The sequence below is a fragment of the Anticarsia gemmatalis genome, chromosome 26 (genome assembly GCF_050436995.1).
Source record: "Anticarsia gemmatalis isolate Benzon Research Colony breed Stoneville strain chromosome 26, ilAntGemm2 primary, whole genome shotgun sequence".
NCBI classification, from domain to species: domain Eukaryota; kingdom Metazoa; phylum Arthropoda; class Insecta; order Lepidoptera; family Erebidae; genus Anticarsia; species Anticarsia gemmatalis.
The window spans coordinates 99,734-115,915 of record NC_134770.1 but is presented as its reverse complement, the minus strand read 5'-3'; the positions used below and the strand labels follow the sequence as shown (position 1 = coordinate 115,915).

General features: G+C 34.9%; 1 protein-coding gene across 3 annotated transcripts in view; it reads left to right on the top strand.

Moving 5' to 3' along the window:
- The first annotated feature begins 1,856 nt into the window (after positions 1–1,856).
- tei (irregular chiasm C-roughest protein teiresias) overlaps positions 1,857–16,182 on the top strand; it is a 79,639-nt gene continuing 65,313 nt past the window's right edge. For 2 of the 3 annotated variants that reach the window (XM_076131655.1, XM_076131652.1), the window contains exons 1-2: positions 1,857–1,965; positions 15,614–15,797. In XM_076131655.1, coding sequence (XP_075987770.1) covers positions 15,713–15,797 — 85 coding nt within the window. In that variant the 5' untranslated portion in view covers positions 1,857–1,965; positions 15,614–15,712. Of the gene's footprint in view, positions 2,026–15,613; positions 15,798–16,182 lie in introns of all 3 variants that reach the window. The other variant, XM_076131653.1, reaches the window with a different exon arrangement.

Below are 16,182 nucleotides of genomic sequence, written 5' to 3'. Positions count from 1 at the left end.
ATAGTTCGAAACTTACGACCATAAGGAACGGTATCATGAAGACCACGAGACAAGTAGACCGAGACATGTTAGTACTGCTGACCCCACACTCGGTAAACAGGACGGTGATACTGGCTCAATGCTGATGGGGTTCAGTACATATAGTACCGAACATATTAACATTATAATACTAATTACTGATTAGTAATTGACTAAGGAGTAGAATAGGGCTATTTGAATCACTATTTTAGATTTAATTTTACTTTTACTTTGCATATATATCTTCAGCTACGACAATTTCATATACCTATGGTAAACAGAACATATAAAAAGGCAAATATTCTATTTTTATATTACTTGTTTCATGTAAACCGAACTTGTATTAACAAGAATGGTATTGGTAACGTTGTAAAAGCCAATTTGATCATTTATTAAATTATTGACAGGCCATTTAATAACGATAAAATACAGTAGTTAAAAAAATCCCACAATGCGTTGCAATAAATTACAACGACTTATGTAAGCTAATAAAAATAGGCTGGGCAAGGTTAAGGGATATGTCTTCGATTAGGTTCTTGATGGGTGACCATTTACAAAAAAATCACGTTGACTTTCACTCTCTTCGGAGCAAACTTTGAGCCGGCGTCGTCTCAATTGACGAACATCAATCAGTATGACCTAAGGGAATCAGTTTCCCAAAATAATACAATTTAAAGAGAGGGTCCCAATCACCCCTCCTCACTCAATTAGGCGTGGTCTTATAAAGTAAGTAAATAAGGACAATGTCACTCAATGATACAATATATTGTAATTTATATGTGAAGGCTGCTCCTTTACAATATATTGTGTGATGTTGCATAATTATGTCATAATTATATTATTATGTAATTGTAGTAATATAGGGTGATTGGAAAATGTAGGAGGTAGAATTATTTTAATTTTCAAAGATTCCAATTTTGGAAATTTAAATCCTTAATTAATAACAAAAAAAAAGAAAATAAAACAAATTTCAAGACAATGAAATATATAAAAAAAAATACTGTGTTTACTTTTTGCCTTATTGTATTATAATCTATTACTCTGACAGATTTTATTCAAATCTGTTCAGCCATGTATTTATGATATAAGAATAAACACAAAAAACACTTTAGCATTTAAATTATTTAATTAATAAAGTTATCATCAAACAATTTTACAAATAGTACTCCGAATTGGTTGAATGAGACTTGTGTCAGATAATCACGTTGTTATTCCAGTGGACAGTGGTACAAGATCCCGGGTACTATTCCCGAGGCGATCAAAGTTTTATTACCTATTTAAGTCTGCCATTGGCACTGACAGCCTTCAGCTCAGATAGCACTTTATTGGATATGAAATAACTGAGAATATTTGATGAATAAACCAGAGATAGATATTACTATCTATACTAGTATTTACACGAGACGGATAGCTCAAAAAAGAAAAAGACTTTTCAAAAATATTTGTGTGTAGCGATAATTGTGTGGTTTAAGGAAAGAAAAACATTGCACGCCTTTGAGTTCTTTAATCAGTTCTTGAAGAAATGTTAAGCCCCCGACCGACACTTGACCCGCAGTGGACTCGCTCTAAACCCTCTCTATGCCGAGTAGGGACTGTGCTCAACGATAGAGAAATAACGGGTTAAATTTTCTTTTATAGGTCGCTTCGTACTGAAATTCTTCCTCATCAAAGATATCATTAGCTACTTGTGCTTAACCTACAAATTTTCATCTCTCCCGTTTCTTTGTGTCAAAGTTGGTTCGTATGTGTGCAATAAGATCGTGAGTGAATGAGTGCGCTCTCGGGCTGATCCTATCTTTGTGCCGTGCTCCGGGGGTGGGGGTGCGGGGGGGGGGATGTGTGGGGGTACAGGGCGCGGGGCTGGCAGTTCGCTCCCGGCGGCTGACGTGGACGGTCGCCCCGCGCGTGCAGTGAGTGATAGTGTAGACAAGCTGTACCACGATATCGGTGAGTGTCCATTATGACACTACACTATTTTGATTTTTGTGTTCGTGTGGTTTTTCTTTGGTATGGTGTTGTATGTTATTTTCAGTTTATTTCAAAGGTTGTGTAGATTTAAATTATTTTGGTCAAACTCGAATGATTTATAAAATAAATTTGTTTTGCTGTTCATAGTAGAAAATACAATTTAATTAATTAACTTTTCTGTTTTCAAGTCAAATGTTAATCAGAAGCTTTTTAATGACACCATATAAAATTACTTACTTTTTTTTAATATATTCTGACAACATACATCCTCATAGAAAACCGTTGGCAATTTCATGAAACATTTCCTTGAAGTATAATAATATCTGAAAGGTTGTTAAAATACACAAAGTTTAGATATCGACTTCTTCTCTTTGTTCGATAACATTGATTATTTTACTATTAAACGATAACGACCAACGTAGGTTATACATTGAACGATAGATTGGGAGAGAAAAAAAAGAAAAAACAAATATGTGAAATAAAAACGCAATGAAAAGCGTACCACATAAATATATAATAGAATTAGTCCAGGCCTCACAGTGAGAGAATGGTTATTTAGGCTTAATTAGCCGATAAAAAAGTTAGCTATCACTTCGTCAAATTATGTCCAAATTGGATAAGCAATTTTCGCGAAAACGTACCAAATAGACAAAGTAACTTTAACATTTTGTTACTTACTAGGTTTTGCCCAAAGCCCGAAACGCGTAGACTATTTGTTAAACAAAGTAGCTTGTGTGCTTTTCAGAGGCGGAAGCTATCGCTATGCGAAATTTTATTTAAATTGGTTGAGTAGTTAAGTTGTGACAAAAAGACAAAGAAACATCCATATTCACTTTTAATATTGAAAAAACATTATTTTAATATGAAATAGGTAGTTGTACCGTAGTTGTAGAAGGTATCAGATAAAACTGGATTTTGCACTCAAATAATATGTAAATACAAACAAAAGTATAATTATTGTATGTTCATGAACAAGAGGGTCTAAGTAGGTAGTTAGTGCGAGCCGTTGTACACAACTAGTATAATACTGAAACATTTTATACAAATTGAGCTACTTTCAAGCGAAAATATCAAGAAAAATATTTTCTCATTTCTTTGAGAAATTGTCTAGGTTTTGTCAGAAGCTTGGTTTAGTTTTAGTTTATTTTTCAGTGAAAATGTAGCCAATGTCTTTTTCTGTCTGTTTATAAGCTATTGCTCTACTGTATTTTCTCCTCACAGGTTTAATAGTTTCGTTATGAGTTCCCAATGTTAATTACGCAATTATGAAACTAGCTTTTGTTCGTGTGTCCGTTCTCATGAATAGTTTTTGTGAACGAAATAGGAAGTCTTGTGACATGGTCTATCACTCCACCTAATTTCATCGAAATCGGTAAAGCATTTACAAGCAGAGCTATTTTCCCAATATTAGTATGTATTGATCGTCACGCTCGGCTCTCATGCTCGATCGTCATGCCCGAGTAACAAAGAAGCGATACGAAATTAACGTTTTCCAATAAAAGTGGAGAGATCAATGAAAATAATTACTTTTACGAGTGGCCTTAATGGAGTCGCGCCCGTTTATTCACAGATTTACTCAATCGTTTGATAAAGTCAAAGATTTTCTACCAAAGGCCATTTATTTTGTAATAATAAAGCAATTTTAGTTAAATGTAGGCAGGACTCGATCGATACAGTTTTCGGAAAATGTTATTCCAATAAGTCTTTGTCAGATTTTTGGAACTTATCTGAAGAGTCATCAAATAATTAACTGTTAATTAGTATTATGTAATAAAATATAAAAGCCGAAAGTGCCGGTATCTCAACAGATCTCCGTATTACCAATGCTAGGGAGATGAAAATAAGTTACTTTAGTCCCTAAAAAATGTAACAGACCTTATTAGTTCTGTTACATTTTTTTACTAAAGTTTGTAAAATTTAGACACATAAAGATTATAAAAATATATTAATAATGTTACTTATGTGCATTGTTCTATAAAAAAAAAAAATTCGTCAAGCTGTATTAATATCGATTGCAAGCTTTTTATTTTTAGTCCACGCAGTTTCAAGAGAGTATCTTGACAATAACAGAACTTGTTCTAAAACATTATTATTATATGACGTGGACATCCGCTGAGAGGAAACTCAACCCCTAAAAGGAAAAAAACAAGGGATGAAAATTTGCAGACAATGGACATTTCGCCCCAAGACGGAATCACGCGATGAGTTCGTAGATATCTTTATTATTGTAAAATTTTGCGGGTACTTGTATTTTTTTCTCGGAAATTGCTTGACCGACTTTGGTGATTGGGTAATTAGGTTTGATGGGTTGTAATTAAGATTATATTGCGATTTTTTAGAAAATATGTTTTTTTTAATATAATTGTCTTTTGATTTTATTTTTTTTCTGATGAAAGGTTTATAATATCGCAATTTTGATTTGAAACCCAGACAGAATTTAGTTGTGTACACATCTGGTAAATGATTTAAGGTAGAAATTCTGTTTAAACCACGACCAAATCCGCACTAGTCAACTAGTTTATCCCAAAAATATTTATATTAAACGCTTATATCAAAAGCCTACAATTCTATAAATAACTTATAATATTAAAAGATTGATGTATTGATGTAAATCTCGAACGGTTTGATGTATCGCGCTGACATTTAGCAAATATTTGATGAAACGATCACAAGTTACTGTACTAAAGTCAGTTTTAGATCGAACGTTTGACATTTAGATTGAGTAAATACTTTTTTTATTGTACGAGACAGACGCTCGATTGATATTTAATATTAGAAGAGTCCTTATATGATATGATTGAAAAAATGACTCTCTAAATAAGTGTTGCCATACATAATATCACGCCTCTAATGCTTAAAGGAAAGGTAGAGGGAGATGTATAAAATACACCCACGTTTTGCTATTAACAGTGTTAGTCCGGTACAATAACGAGCGCACCCAGTGCCGAGTTGTTAAAATATTAATGTTTTCAAAATTATAGTCTCGTTGCTATAACGATGCAGAAGACATAGCAATTTCACACAGCTTATGTAATAGCAATTATTTAAAATCAAAAACTCATTTCACCCAATTCATTCTATCAAACAGTTTAATCAAAAATTGAAATAATCATACAGTTAATAAACACAGGCAAAACCGCCGGCAGAAGCTAGTCAATGAAATATTAATGACATTACACAAAATAAAATGTAATTAATTGAATTACTTGTGACTGCGAATGAAATGAAACTCGCTGTGTTTACATACTCGTACTTACATAACAGTGATGTTTAATTACAATGTGTGTCTGTGTGTGTGTGTGTGTGTGTGTGCATTGTGTGCAACTCGGTGATGGACACTCGTTATCTAACTATATGTTAATATATGTTATAATATATAATACATATTACCTTCCGAACTGGCAGTAAATTCACCTTCTGTGTTTGACTATCGTTAGTGCCTGTACTTGCCTATTAAATGATACAAAAAATAACAAAATTACGTATAGCAAATATTCTAAGGTTAAATTTTAGATATACACTTAAACAGAAACCTAAAACATACTTCGATTTTTTTTTTTAGAACTGACCAACCCCCCAAGCGTGTTTTGAAAGAACTAATCTATGTATTATATTGTTTCTTCCATGTTCTAATGAAAATAGTTTTACGTCTCCAAAATGTACCGAACTTAAATAAATAAACAAGTAAAATATTTGAAACTAAACGTCGGACCCGACTTCGCTCGTGTAAAATAATAATTCCCTGTTATCGCAGTAGTAACCCAAAGTAGCCTCGGTTTACTTCTGCATCGCAGTTAACACTACGGTATATTTTATCAAAATCGGCTTAGCAGTATAAACGTCACAAACCAACAAACATACTTCAGCATTTGTAATAGTATTGATAGACGTTTATAAATATTTGGACCTTTTCTCGTACATATTTCCGTTTGATTGTTTCTCGTAAACAATAATATGTATTGAGACGTCTAATAACCTGATCGAAAGCATTGTGTATTGTTCAATATTATTGTATTCCTGTATTCATCATAAAGATAATAAAACAAGTAATTATACTGTGAAGATAAATATTTGTATAAACATAGAACATTTCTTTTTACTAACAATTAATCTAGTATGACGGAAACTTTTGATACGTGCGGTTGTTCTGGCGTATAGTTCCGGTAGTTGCACCTTTGTGCTAGATTTTATCCAAAACGGTTCAGTAGTTCAGTGTAGTGTGTCAGTCCGGATATCCTATAATTGACTATTTTTTTAGTTAATTTTATGAAGATCGGTTCTTTGGTACTATGGTCGTGTGTTAGTTGTGAAGGTGTAACAGACGGACAGATTTTGGCATTCGTTACAAAAAAATTGTAAGTATATTAGTATTGATTGTCGGCTTGTCTATACCTAAATAATCTAAAATAGGTGTAACAATTCTTAATACTTCTGAACTTATATATCTGAACGTATACAACATATGTATTTAATGAGTCACATAAATTTGCTTAGTTCGATAATCATCATCAGCCTAGCCTTTCTTCCAAACTATGTTGGATTCGGCGTCCAGTCTCACCTGAAAGCTGAATATCAGTATTTTACATGGAGCGACTGCCTACTTGACCTCCACAATCTAGTGACTTAGGTCATAAACATATACGTAAGTAACAGATACCCTTCGGTAAGGCCGAATATCAGGTTTTCAAGCTTCTGACTACTGTTAACGACTGCTTGCTTAGTCCGGTAATGCAACCCACGATACTCGCGCACTTTGGTAGCGACGTGACACTAGCTACTGAGCTCAGTCCTACAATAATAAATGTAAGTCGATCGAAACGTCCGGTATAAAAATGTTTAGTAACATTTAAGTAAGATTGCTTCCGTGGCGCAGTGGTTTAGGTCACCACGCCGCCGCGCCGCTACCATTGCATCGCGTCGTGGATTCGATTCCCACACGGGACAATTATTTATGCGATTCACAAATAATTGTTTGGGGTCCGATTGTACTTTGTGTCCGTTATGTGTATGTTTGTAAAAGTCCCGGGGACACAAGAGCAATTCTTAGTCCAGGAGTTGTTTAAAAAAAATAACAAAAAAATAATTTTCAAACGCGATTTCCCGTCGCATTATAATATTAAGCGCTGGTAAAAACATATATTGTTCCCTAGCACCTCTACATAGAGTAATATGTAAAGTAGTATGCAGTAGTTGCAGCCACGTACACTCGTACAACCATTACTAATGTTGAGTACGTGCCTGCTCTAGTTGCTCTCCTTGCTCTCCTTGCTCTAGTTGCTCTACTCACACTGTTCTAACCTTTGACCCACATACTCGGATGTGCCACGGCTTTGTCTGACAACTGCACTGAGGATTCAACTGCACGTTTGGCGCAATAACTGTAGCGCCGCGTGTGGTGGGTTGAGATGAGCACGAGTATTCGTTCTGAGCCTGGTTGTCAATTTATCTATAATATGAATATATATTTTGAAGTAGCATTTAGTAGAGGCGTATTCTCTACAGTGCAAGTGGTATGTAAAAATATAAAGGACCGCGATTTTGATCGCGATTCCCGATTGACGATTTCTCATATATATTTGTTTGTTTATTCAGGTTATAAGCTCTGAGTGTACGAAATTTCATTAAACTCCGTTCAGTAGTTTTTTGTAGAAGACTTACAAACATACAAACATCCGTGGTTATAAACTTTCGCACTTATAATATCAGTAGGTTGAATTTATAAAAAGTAGCCTCACTGTATTTGTTTTTCTCTTAAACTTATTCCAAGCAGTCCAGCACTTAAGCTATATACATAAATATAATCTATATAATCTTATGGCGGAAACGCAACCCAGTTCGTATTTTTTTACATTATAAACAAAATAGTGTTTTTAAAAAATCGTTTATAGAATCGATCTGTTGTGCAATGTGAAGCGTACAGTGGCTCACAAGAGCGGAGCGTGCAGTCGCAGATGTAGGTCACGCGCTGTGTACAGTCCAACACATCACACACTATACAGCGGGACCATTGTGCACCACTGTACAGTCACCGGCTTATATATGTGACATGACTCACTTTCCAATAATTGTAGTGGTAAATATATTTGAACAACTCAGATACGGATGTCTGATTTTAAATTGATATTATTATGGTAACTAAACGATTGATAAAATAAAATTGTAACAAATTATGTCAGGTTAGACATATAATTCATCCTAACTCAAATTAGATACTCGTGAAATATTAAATACATGTATAATGGATGGGTTTCAAAACTTAGACAGTCGTAAACGTGTATTTAATTTGTTCCTATAACTAAACTGTGAAATAATAGTAGTCAAAGCAAATGTTTTGGTCAACAATTAATTTCAATGAGTCATTGATATAAAAGAATGTATTTTTGCTCATGACTGTAGTCCAAAGCATGTATTGTGCTCGACTGTACCACGGTCCATAGCTCGCATTGTGTGCGACTGTACCACGGTCGATAGATCGTATATTGCGATCGAGTGCCGGCTACTAATAGTAGGGACCCTCAACCTCCGGTAACGGGCTCGAGTGGAGGGTATTTTTAGAAATTGTTTGATTATTCGAGAGTTCTGAAGAGGCCTATTTATGGACTAGCTGTATATAGTTCTTGTAAGTTAGTCGTTATTTATTAATACAGCAAGTTCCAAAGTTAAATTAAAAATAACTTTTAAGGAGATTTTTCTCTTTCAATTAGAATATTATGAAAATCTGTACAAGATAATTATATTATTTTTCGAGAAACTTTATAAATGTGGAATTTTAATTATTGGACCAAAAGTAGTCAAATTGAAAACTCAACATAATATTATGGAAATCGAGAAAACGAAAAACGCACAGTTACATTGCAACCTATTTCTCTTTAGAAGCACTGGAATTCGCAAAATTCGAATTCACTAGTATTGAAAGTCTGGACTGAGTACTTAAAATCAATTATATATATAAGAGCAATAAAATCTGATCCTAGAACTATCTAAACTACAACATAATAATAAATGTTTGTCACTCGAGGGGCGTATCTAATCTATCTAAGATTGGGGATCCGTAGTTAAACAGTAGAACGATTTAAAAGCGTGGCTTCCGATAAATATGTGATGAACGTCGTCACCCCGCGTGTCAATATTAGGGGTGTGTTACACAGATATGTAAACGCTAGATAAGGCTACCAGACTATAGACTTTTTTATTCTGAGAGGTTGACAACTTCGGAAAATGTTTTTTTCTTTTCCTGATCCTTTAGTTACTTGGTCAATATGTAAAAAAATAATATATTAATCGTCAATAAATTGACTATTCAACTATGCCCAAATCAATCCTAGTTTTTATAAAATTGAGTGTCTCACTATTAGTATTTATTAAGAAAATCAAATCGATATAACTGCAAGTATGGATGAGTACCTTATTAAAAAAACTTTATCCAAAGATAGTTTTAATAATAGAATATAACAACGTTGAGGTCACGCTAGCAATTTGAATACACATAATACTCAATTATGTTAATTTTCTAGCAATTGATATTAATTAGTTTTTTACTGTGCATCTGTGAAAGCCGAAATTCTCACTCTTATTAGCATGGATCTTAAAATGTGTATGCATATTTATTGTATATATTTTGTTTAAGTAAAAAGTGCGCTCGGTCATATAAGGTGCGGTATCTAGTAAACATAATGTGAGTGGTGTGGAGCCCCGACCCCCCGGTAGTGACGTGCGCGGTCGTTGTTTAGTTATGGTAATAACGTCGTCGGTAAGTGAGTGCTAATTAACAAGTGTTCACATAACTACTGTGTACTGAGCAGATTTATGAAAAATGCCTTCATTAAGTACTAGTAGGTTTTATAAGAAATTTTACTGATAGTGACGTAGAATGTCTGTAGTTTTAAGTCTATAAGAAATAAAATAATGGCCGTTGGTTTGAAAACTGGGTTTTAACAATTGTATTAAGTTGAACAAATAACATTAAGTAGAAACAAACAAATAAATCTGTTGTCTACGAAGATAAAGTAACGTACATTTAAATTTATTTAGAAACTGGGCAAAAACATTTCGCATTCATCAATCAAGCTAAAAACTAAAGAACATTTTTTCAAGTCTTAGCACAATAAATCCACATTTAAATAAAACTGTATAAAATTATATCTGAAGACGCTCGAACCGTCCTACAAAAATATACCTAAAAATACAAGACAGTGCTCGTAGCTCTGCTACATCGCTACGAGAGCTACGAGGGCTACGACGTAGCAAAATGAAACAGTAATTAAAGAAAATACGACGATAACTTAGAGTATATTTATGGATGTTTTGGTCAACTTGGACCGTTACACTTTGTAAAGGAAATAAGAAATAATTTAAACGAGCAACACCGAAGAAAAACGAACGAGAAAATTCCAAAGTAAAGTTGTTTTGTAACAATAAAATGGTGTAAAGTGTGGTGATAAATTAGTAATATTTGTGGGTTCCGCGGGGTTCCGGAGGGTTGCTCAGAGGGGGGGTGAAGGCCGAGGGGAGGGGTGCTTGCAACTCGTCACAACTTGTTATTGGTGGAGTTTTTTGTACATTTGCGGTTGACATTTATCAACAAGTGTACACCTTGTTTTAGCAATAACTTTGAAGCTTACGCCTTGTAAAATATAAAACTTTATTATGTTGTACTCAGAAAATGTGCTCAAGCAGCTTTGTAGCACGTTTAATAAGTATAAAGGGTTATTACCTGAGATAGAAGGAATACATTCCAGTTACACTAAGAACACTTTAATTTGTTACCAACATTCTGAGTTCAAGACTTTAGCTTGAAATGACTTAATTGCACACAGAGCCTTAATAGATTAATAAGATGGCAAAATTTGACTGTCCTCCCACACAAAGCACTGGTAGTGAGATGTTAACGGTTAAAAACAAAAAGGCTTAATACAAAAATAATATATATAGAGCTCCCGAGAGTTAAAAAGCGTTAACTAAAGAGCTCTCATTTACTTCACAGTAAAATTACTTTTTATGTAAAGTATTAATTAATATAATGTTTACATGAGACGTTATCAGGTGGTTTCAATCAAATATAATTACAAGAGAACTTGTTGCAGCTTGTTTACGAAGTTCCGTGTAATTGCCGCGTGTTACCTGCACTGAGCGCTCAACACTCTCCGCGGGTCTTGAGCGACGAGTGTTGAGCGGCGGTTGTTGAGCAAGACTCAAAGTTTGATAAAGTTGCAAGTGCCGTTTGATTGCGGAGGAGGGTACGTTTAAGTAGATGTGTGCAATGTTGGGTAAATGCTCGTACAAACTTAACTAATATAGTCGTGCTGAAGGGACTATTTGTTGGTTTGTACACGGTAATCTCTGCAAGTGATTTTTGTGAGGGATGAATAAAAATATTATGATATTCATTAATAATCACTGTTTTAGAAAAAGTGAATTAAAGACAAATTAACATGTCCAAAATGTTGACCAGAGTAAGTGAAGAATTGGTGATCATTTACTAATGAGTAACGTAATACGAGACTACACAGTTAAAAGTATTTGTCAAACGTCTACGACTTTATCCTACAAAGCTTTGCTTAATATTTTATGTCAGATCACTTACGATATTGCTCTATCACGATGTATCAAGGCTACATCGAGCCTGAATATAGACCAGCGAAATATAAAAATAAATCGAGAGAATATCTGAAATCTATCAATAATGTATCACAGTTCAATGTTCAAGGAAAACACACAATACAGATACAAAACCCCACCATTTTTATAACAAAAGAGTTTCCTAAAACTGTATCGAGCAATCAGTCGTAGACTATCAGTCGCAGCAAGTGTGTTCGACGCCAATATCCGCGCGCTTCCGATATCGGCTACGAGTGCTACGGCCTGCTACGCCGCTACGGAGGAAGCTTGCTAAACACTTCCTTCCACGAGAGAAATACGATCGTAGCCTCCTTTGCCGTCCCCCCTCGCACCCCTCTCAGCCCTCCGCCCCCTCTTCTCCCGGTGGGAGGAAGGCTGTCGTCCCGTCGCGATATAACCGCACCCTAAAGACGAATTTAACTCAAAGATTAGGGTTATGGGATAGAAACCTCAGGATATCGAATGTAAGGGAATTTTCTTGACAAAATTGGTTGAAAGCTGGCTTCTTTTGGACAATCCTATTTGGAAAGGTTACAGATACAAGCTCCTGTGAGCGCCTTTGCTCGCGTTCTATTTAATTTTCCGTATTTTCGGGAACGTTGTTCGTTCAAATATTTAATGTTTCTACAGTTATACTTACCTATTATACCTATGTAGATATTAGCCGGAGCTACTTTATATGATAACTGGATCAAATTGGATCGTTCGTAGCTTTTCATTTTAGTTTCTTTGTTGTAACGATAACCTTTAACATTTTGTACGATATGATATTAAGAGTACAGAAATGTGGATCAAAATTAATAGACCCTCTTCAGGAGTTATGTCATTGCTACAAATCTTGGCGATTTATTTTACTAATATTGTAACTAGTTTGGTTTTGTAGTAAGTTTTGCAACTAGTACAGCTTTTCACTTCACTATTTTTAAAATGTATTCTCAGTAAAAGTTCAATATAGTTTGATATTAATCAAAAAAATATATAAAAGAGGGACTAGAATGCATCTAGATAAAATTTAGCAAAAAACGACTCGATCTATTAATTGTATATCATTTCAAATCATTTTACTTTACACGCTCAGAGTCACGGGGAAAATATAATGTTCTATATTATATAGTTATTTATGTATTTTATCCCTTTGTTTAAATGTATAAAGCACATAGAGCGCTGGGTAGTGGGGGGTAGTGGGTACGATTATTGGGCGATCCTTTGTGTCAACACGATGCAGCGGCCACTGTGGACCGATACGTACGGCTTTGATCAATACTACACTTTATATACGTACTTTATAGACGTTATATAGTACAAAGATTATTATCTATACTAATAATATAAAGCTGAAGAGTTTGTTTGTTTGAACGCGCTAATCTCAGGAACTACTGGTCCGATTTGAAAAATTCTTTCAGTGTTTGATAGCCCATTTATTGAGGAAGGCTATAGGCTATATATCATCACGCTACGACCAATAGGAGCAGAGTACCAGTTAAAAATGTTACAAAAACGAGGAAAATTATGTTTCTCTTATGTGACGCAAGCGAATTTGCGCGGGTCAGCTAGTAAAAAATATTATTATTATAATATGTTGTATTTTATGTCAATCACAATGATATTTGCTGGCTGGAGGTTTTATTTTAACTACCTTGGCTCAGTGTGTGTAACAGATAGATAAAGAGTTCTTTTTGCTTTCTAAAAATAGATTAATGCGCTATTATTGATAGTGTGGTAATAATGTCATTACTAAAAAGATTACTAATGCGCAGGTACTTAGGTTTTAAAACAGATTTTTGTGCATAAAAACTAATAGTATCAATATTCCAGAAAAGTATTTTGCATATATTATGAACGTGTATTTAAACTTACTATTTAATTTATTGACTGCCTCCGTGGCGCAGTGGTTTAGGTCGCCACGCCGATACCACTGCAACGGGAGGTCGTGGGTTCGATTCCCACACGGAGCAATTATTTGTGCGATCCACAAATAATTGTTTCGGGTCTGGTTGTGCTTTGTGTCCGTTGTTTGTATGTTTGTAAAAGTCCCCGCGACACAAGAGCAATTCTTAGTGCGGGAGTTGTCTTTTAAAAGATAAAAAAAAATAAAAAATAAAAAAAAAATTAAAATAGGCTTTTCTCCGAATGAAAATCGCAGGTAATACCTATTGTTTATATAAATATACTGGACTGTATTTACTTTGAATATCCATTTTAATAATACAAAGAGCTTATTGTTCAATTGTGTTTAATAAATACATATTTCAATACAAATGTTATATTATATTCTGCGAACGACGAGTACCTATTGTGTTCAATAAAATGTATTTGAATTAAATTTATATTTGAGCTACGTACTTTAAATAATGAAGTTATCTATATTAATAACACATTTTTCAACAATTTAATTGAATTATAGTACGATAACTTAGTAGAGCGATGCAAGGTGAGCGGGTGGTGAAGGTTGAACATTGAAAATACAGTACTTCAGTCACCCACTTACTTATTGACTGTTGGCTAAGCTACTTATATTTATATATGTACGATATCAATCTATACTATACTATAATATTATAAAGCTGAAGAGTTTGTTTGTTTGTTTGTTTGATTGTTTGTTTGTTTGTTTGTTTGTTTGAACGCGCTAATCTCAGGAACTACTGGTCCGATTTGAAAAATTCTTTCAGTGTTAGATAGTCCATTTATCGAGGAAGGCTATAGGCTATATATCATTACGCTACGGCCAAAAGGTGCAGGGTACCAGTAAAAAATGTTACAAAAATGGGGAAAAATTATCTAATGTGCCGCAAGCGAAGTTGCGCGGGTCAGCTAGTTAACAATAAACATAACATCTTGCATGCCCCGGCTCTGTATAAGACAAGATGACGTTCATACTCGTATATACACCAACGTTTTTACAGACGTTTTTATCGTGAACCAACATTTTGGATTTAGGTATCTGAAAATTTCATAACATATAACATTTCTCGTTGACTTCTCTGTGGCGATATTTCGTCAGGTTGTTTATTGCAGATAGTATAATAATCAAACGGAACATACTATAAATGCTACTATTTTTTATTATTATTTCTGCAATTATTTCTTTACTGTTTAAATAAATGGCCTATAAGACGCAGAGCTATAATTATGACAAATTAATGAGAGACATTTATAACAAATGTATTTGGTATTTGAAATGTAAATGTGTAAGTTATCGCTTATTCATGAATTAATGGATCTGTATTAATTATTGAATATTTTGGAATACTAACATCGGTAACTGCCTCTGTGGCGCGGTCGGTAGTATATGCGACTGCGGTGCGAGAGGTCTCGGGTTCGAATCCTGGGTCGGGCCAAAAAGTCTTTTCTGAGATTTTCTGTTAAGAATTTCTTAGAGATTGCCCGGAGTTAGGAAGTTGAGGTCGAAGACCTCCGTGCCTCGGAGAGCACGTAAAGCCGTCGGTCCTGCGCCTGACCTCTCACTGGTCGTGTCGGTTATCCGTCCCACCAAAACTATGAGAGTAATGGAATAGAGAGTGTACCTGTGTATTGTGCACACACTTGGACACTATAAACAAAGTCCTGCACAGATGGCCAGTTTCAATGAAATTGACCGCCGTAGCCGTGTGTCGGCTAGGAGGACATTACTAACATCGGTCTAGTTTGCGCAGTTATTGAATTTCTAATGTAGCAGATGTAATTTATTTCTACGACATTTTCGTTATTCTAAAATTTTGTCAGGCTCCCAGCGTTTCTAGTGTATGCCTTACGTCAATCCAACATTTCCGCGCTCTGGATTCTAATTTCTATAAACTATTTTTAATATTAGGTAATACATCTTACCTCGATTGAAAAATATTATTATGTCTTCAGAAATATACCCACAAAGGAATCAAAGTATAAGCCGAAGCATCTATTTGTAGGCAAATATTTTTTGTCTCTTGTGAATATCAAACTCAAGACACATAGGCTCAGTGATAAACGGTGACTACTTTAACCACTAATGTTTGTTTGTTTGTATGTGTAGATGCAGCGGCCGTGGAGATGAGCGGTGTGCGCGGTGTGTGGGCTCGCCCGCGCGTGTGTCTGGCTCGCGCGCGCCGCCGCCCCCTGCCCCCCCTGTGACATGGCGCCCCCCGCCCGCCACCCCCTGCGCGCGCGCACCCCTCGCGCCGCGCTCTCTACTCTCCTCTACTTCACTTTCCTCACTGGTGAGTACATACATACATAGCATAGATCATTATACACATACCCTTATGGACAAAATTGCCTTGCATCAGAAACTTTCAAATTTAAAAAAATACGTTCGAATTATTCTTCAATTATTTGTAAGCGGCTTGAGCTACTAAATCAGTTCCCATTTTGAATATACCAGAAATTTAGGCATCACCTGCGAATTAAATTAATTACAATCTCTATAATAATATGACAACATCGAATGACGCGATGTACAGACAAACCATCAAACTAAACGTATGAGTGATTCAGCAAAAACAGGCCAGTGTTGATTACTACGAATGCCTTAAAAGAAGGAACCCATTTAATAACTCAAAAAAACGTAAGCGATTACTTTCCCATCACAACAAATACCAATAT